Genomic DNA, 6,000 nt, shown 5'->3' on the forward strand with positions numbered 1-6,000 from the left:
AATACAGTTCACACAGATAGTTAGCATGAACCTTTGAATGACTCCTGAGAAACTACAACTAGTTTACAAAATAGCCTACTCGTATGCAATGTTAGTTCTTTAACAGCGCGTATAGAGAAATAAGGGGACCCTAAAGCCAGTAGGCTACTGCGTCCAGGAAGACAGGCGTCAGAACCAAGAAACCAGCTATTATAGCATTATATCATTGTTTTAGTTGCACGAATCTCATTTCCAGCAAGTAATTTGCAAAAGCTGCGACTTGCAATGTGCTCTACTGATTTGTATGTAACATGAATGATTACGTCACTGTGCAAGCATCGTGAAAAGATCGAGTTCAAGGCATCCGTACATACATGCATTGCGTACATAGGTGACTGCACCCAATGTGAAGTCATAATCTTTTGTTGTATATCGCACATTAAACAATATTTTTGCAAATATGGTTGATAAAGAAACACGGTAAAAAAAATTCAAATTTTCCAGAATTGAATCACGGCCATTAAAACTAAGTTCGAGTTTATTTTCAGTTTTAACGAAATAATTCAAAAACCAGAAATATAATACAAAGCTAAAAATTTGATAAAATTATGTTTTATGGTGATAACATTCATTTCGTCATTAAAAAAAAAACATTAATTGCTGATCTTGATAATGACTTGTTTAATGGAATCAACCATAATTTGTTCTTATAATTTGTTAATTACTTTTCGCTTTGTCCGCGAGTTGGCGCACGCTCCTCACAACTCTCCTCGTGCATTACCCACCCGCTGGGACGAAGAAATCCCTTTCCGCAATATGAGCATTTATAACGATAATTTCCGGTGTGTTCTCTGATGCGATGCTCACGATAACTCTGTAAAACTCTATAAGTAGCCGCATTTGTATGGATGTTCGCCGGTGTGTGTGTGTGTGCGTTCGTGTTGATGTAAGTGCCTCGTACGTCTGAAGCTCTTTTCACAAAACTTGCACTTGTGAGGGAAAGCTCCTGGATGCGTTTTGAGATGATTCCTAAGATCGCGTGACCGTCGATACCTTACGCCACAAACGAAACATGCGCGAGGCAGTAAATTTAACTGAACTCTGTTGATGTGTCTTTTTAGATATTACGACGTATAACAAACTTCCTAGAACATTGTTCACATGTGCATTTTTCCTCGAGAATGTGAGTTTTTTCGTGTGCTGTTAAATTGCATTTTATGCTGAATCTGTTGTCGCAAGCTTCACAAACAAAAGGCCTCTCACCAATATTGTTTGTTATGTGATTGCGAAGTGACGCTGAAAAGTAGAATATTCGCATAATTCGCACGTCCGCACGTTTGTTAACATTTTTGTCCACATGTTGTTCATGTTCATGTTGTCCACATCTTTGTTCTTTACATGTCTGTTCAAGGCCTCTTTGAGGACAGAAACCTCTTCACATTCGTCACAAGCTTGATCTTCGTTGGGTATTGAAAGAACACAAACGTTATATACGTATACGTGATTAAGATGATATTAGCATCGATTGCGAATTTTAAATACAATTAAACCCTAAACAACTGAAGTCTATTTCTGCATATCCAATTACTCATCCATCATGTCCCCAGCTAACTGCTTATCTTTCGAACCCGGCTCGAGTGGTCTACTTGGTAGAAACAAAAACTTTCAAAAAGCTATGTTTCGTAATACCGTACATGCATAATCGGTTGTTTTGTGGTGGTTTTAAATGCGACATTTATGAAATCGTACGACACATCTTGTAAACCTGATGGCGACGATCAGGTACAGCACGTATAAAGACAGATCTTTGGAAGATCGCGATAGTTTTTGTCAGTGGAAGCTTTACTGTGGCAAAATATTTGCAATTGTTTTTGTTTTTATTACCTGTGTTATCTTTCGTTTTTATCGTACACTGATTTCTTATATGCACGGTGTTGTTATTTTGTAGACTTTTATTTAAATTTCCGTTTAACGCATTGTTACGGTTGACCAAATAACTGCTACGCGTCGTTTCCCGATTGGTGGCTTCAGAGCATTGTTGTGTAATAGGCTTCTCAGTTGATGCAGAGAGGGCTTTCCAAGTGTACGGGCCCAGCATAGTAAGAACATTCCTTCTTGTTGCGTGTCCGTGGGTCCGTTGTAAAGAAGTTTCAACCATTGCAATCCCGAATAAGTTCCTTTTGTAATTTTCCTTGTATGTTTTTAACCGACAAGTTTTACATTGTATAATACAAGCGAGTTGCTTTTACTCTACGCGCTTGGTTTGAATTGGACCATCAAAGCGGTGAAGAAATACTTTGTGGACGTGATTTGTTATTATGTAATTTGTTGTCGAGAAGCTACAATCAAGGAACATAAATTAAAATTTTGCTAGTTTAGGTATATACGACGTTTATTGAAGATAAAACTCGAACAATATTCAATTACAGGAAAGAAAATAAAACCTTTAAACTCTCTAATTTGACGAACCAAACTCAAAACTGGAAAAACAAGGCAACAGCAATGTAATTGTGATAAAAACGGTCTGGCAGCAACTCCATTAATACATAGAAGACGTAACTTGTTGATAAAAATAATGTTTTTCTAAATCAAATTTCTTACAAAATACGTTCATTTACTCACATCATGACATTGGCGACATGGTGCGACCATTATTGACAATTTTTTTCGTGTTTCGCAAGGTCTCGTTTTTGACAATAGCCTTTTTTGCACTTCGAGCATACGTGAGCAAAGTCGTGGGTGTGTTTTCTTTGAGTATGTTGGAGATGGGACGGTCGACTACTAAAAGACATTGGACAATATTTGCATTTGTAAGGTCGTTCCCCGGTATGTGTGCGTTCGTGTATTTTCAAAACGTCGGCGCGTTTAAACATTTTACCACAGTGCCGGCATTTGTGAGTGCATACACCCGAGTGCTTGGTCATGTGACGTTTAAGATCCCATGATTGCCCAAATTTTGCGTCACAAACGGAACATGCATATTTTAAATGCTTTTCGTGAACTTGGCGGACGTGTCTTTTCAAGAAAGCTGACTGGGAGAACTCCTTACCGCACTGTTTGCAAGGGTACGTTTGGTGGGTGAGTTCGTGAACACGTAAATGTTTCTTAGAAGCGAATCCTTTTTTGCAAGTTTTGCATATAAAATGCTTTTCATCCTGTAGTAAAACGTCTTTGCTGACACTGGAAGAAGCAGCTTCATCCGCAGGAGCACTTAATTTGCATTCAGGTAGTTTTTCACAAAGAGTCTCTGCTTGCTTGCTTTCTAAATGTCTGAACAAAGCTCTGCCGTTGAAGAAAACTTTCGCACACTCATCACAAGGTATAATATCATCAATGTCTGAAACAAAAACCACGGAAATAATGTTCATACGAGCAACCAATAGTTTTTGCATCTGTACTAAAGTATATAGCCTACCGTATTGCTTTGCATACATTGCTTTATACGACTAAATACAGTATGTAGTTTTAAGATGTTTAGAAATAATGTACAGAACAACATATTAAACAAATTAATCATGGACTTACGCAATTTTGTGCATATAATTTCTCCAGTGCTTTTCCTACTTTCTTTCCGTTTTTTAGATGGTGTAGCATAAAATTGCGGCTCTTCAGCAACTAAAATTTCTGTTCCGCTGACAATGGGTTTCGTCGTGCCGTGATATACTTTGCCAAGTTGCTCAAATGCTATCACATTACTTTCTTCCTTGCTTCTAGAAAATTAATCGGTTCGATTTTGTTATCTTTTAATTACAGTATTTTGATAAATTAATAACATTACTGTATTTATAGGCAGATTGTTTTTGTTACAGAAATTTTATACTCAACTCTGAAACATACAAAGTCTAACAACATTAAGTCTAAGAAACACAAGTCTGATGAAAATGGTGTTTTGAGATTGTTAGATTAAACGACTAGCCATTTAAAGTTCGTGTTTTTTAAACTGAGAAGCAATAAAAAAGATTGATTAACGGTTGAGATATTTTAGAATTAGATATAAATGGCAAAAACAAAATGTTGGTTTTATATTTAGAATATATTTTTAAATACATTTTAATGCAATATTTTTCAAGTACCTGTTATAACTACTTACAAGCTCAACATTTCATAACAGTGAGAAAGATTTAAAAAATGTGTTAAAATTCTATTTTACAACTAATTGCTGTAACTATCCACTACGAAATGGAAACAAGATCAAGAATATAAAAGACAAAGTAAACTTCAAAAAGTTTTACCTTGCGAACTTAACGTATCTTAGCCAGTTACTTTTCTTTTCATCTGAGCCGTCAATACAATGTGAAAGTTCCCCGTCTGTGTATATCTGCAGCAATCATCAAAAAAGTGAGTGTAGTTTACTATTTTGCAAGCAAGATTTAACAACTGATAAACCGTGCAAACTTGAAATGCCGATTGCCTATATTTGTCAACCTCGTTCAACATATGTTCTAATGTTATGAAATGTGCATTTCAAACAAAATATTCCTTTTTTCTAACGTAATGCCCGTTGTTAACTTAAATTTATGTTGTGTATATTTTGAGGAAACCTAACTATTACATTTTCGTCTTTTGTCTTTTGGTTTTTGTCAATGTGCTACATTTATGACCAAGACATCGGAACGGGGCAAGCTGTCGAAAGTTGATAAAAACAGCATGAAAACAAACTTAAGATATTTAGAAATGTTTTGCGATTAAGCGTAGCTGAAAAATCGTCCAATGTGCTTACTATCGTTGTTTATTGTTTACAAGTGTCAACAAAATAATACTTTTACCCACCTGCCACGCGTATCCTTCTTGAACAGCTAGGGTTAGTTGTGTCAGGTTTTTTATGTCGACAAGGTCACCTTCTAAAGGACCAAAAATTGAGTCTTTCTCAAAATCCTTTTCTGTCCAAACTCCAAGTCTGCCAGGAAAGGCGTGTGATGGCCCGATGGTTATCCCGGCTGGGCAGGTTCGCCGGGCTCGTTCATCAGTGTTCTGTAACGTAATCGTTGAGGTATCGTGTTATGAAGAGTCTTTTCCGAAAATCGTAAAAGAATCGCCCGTTTATCACAAAAGTCTTGCAAATGAGTTAACCGTGTTAACAATTTGTCTAAAGTCTCCCACCGTAACGCCATCATCACAAACGTCATAAAGCACTTCTCGGTATTTATGACGTCAAAATGTAAAACCATTATGGTAAGATCAAATACGGATCTTACAAAATTGAGCGGAATCGTATGTTTTTTACGAAATCATCAGAAAAAATTTAGTATTTCGTTTGTAAGATAAAAGTACCCTATGTTTGAAGCAAGTTAATTGTTTCAAAAATCGTGATGACTCGGATCAAGCTTGACTCGACTTTCCACACACTGGCCTGGACTAAACACAGAGTGCTTTTGAGCGAAGAAAATACACTTCTTTCGTCCAAATATATTATACAGCAAAGTGTAACTTGAAATTAAAAATGTTTGTCTAAAACTCTCTGGGAAAGCAAAACATATAAAAAAATCAGTATTTTTGTTTTTGGTAAGATTTGGTTTTACTGGTATCGGTAATTTGGTACTTGATTTGAGTCGGATTACTTCATTCAAACGACATAATTTGAGTCTTGAAAGATAAATAACTTAACTTGACACGCAAATTGAGTTTTATGACTTTGTTACGAAGCTGATATCAATCAAGAGGTGACAACTGACAAGGTTTAAATGACTCCCCATTTCCATGCTTCGTCTGATAAATACAATGAGCAAGGTTAATGGAGTTGCTTTGGAGTCGGAACAGAGAAAATGTTAAAACTTTTCCTTTTTGTTTTCAAAAACCGCCTTTATCCAGTTTGATGCGTCCCCAGATTAAACGATTGTCACAACCAATTTTTTACGCTCACTTATGGTTAATTTCATTGTAAGTGTATAATTAGTCTATAATAATGTAACAGGAACATCCATACTGTATATTGTACAGGAGCCAGCGCGGGAAAACAAAAAAAAGTCATAAACATACTCAGCTACTCACCCATTTCACGAGAGTATCAACCACGATAACCAT

The 6,000-nt window shown here is 36.2% G+C and overlaps 1 protein-coding gene across 1 annotated transcript; it reads right to left on the reverse strand.

The window, feature by feature from the left end:
* Positions 1-700: 700 nt before the first annotated feature.
* On the reverse strand, positions 701-6,000 carry LOC143451677 (PR domain zinc finger protein 5-like). Its single transcript, XM_076952394.1, has 6 exons — positions 5,968-6,000; positions 4,750-4,950; positions 4,212-4,297; positions 3,505-3,689; positions 2,858-3,316; positions 701-1,032 (listed from the first exon to the last, which is right to left on the reverse strand). The coding sequence occupies exons 1-6, from the start codon at positions 5,998-6,000 to the stop codon at positions 701-703; spliced, it is 1,296 nt and encodes a 431-aa protein (XP_076808509.1).

Source organism: Clavelina lepadiformis, chromosome 4 (genome assembly GCF_947623445.1).
Source record: "Clavelina lepadiformis chromosome 4, kaClaLepa1.1, whole genome shotgun sequence".
Classification (NCBI taxonomy): domain Eukaryota; kingdom Metazoa; phylum Chordata; class Ascidiacea; order Aplousobranchia; family Clavelinidae; genus Clavelina; species Clavelina lepadiformis.

Excerpts from the sequence above, each read along its gene's own strand:
- LOC143451677 (XM_076952394.1), bottom strand. The coding sequence starts at position 6,000 with ATGGTTATCGTGGTTGATACTCTCGTGAAATGG. Across the intron at positions 3,317-3,504 it reads AATTATATGCACAAAATTGC|ACATTGATGATATTATACCT; the intron begins GTAAGTCCATGA and ends TTTTTGTTTCAG. Across the intron at positions 1,033-2,857 it reads TCACAAATGCCGGCACTGTG|GTATCGACGGTCACGCGATC; the intron begins GTAAAATGTTTA and ends TTGTGGCGTAAG.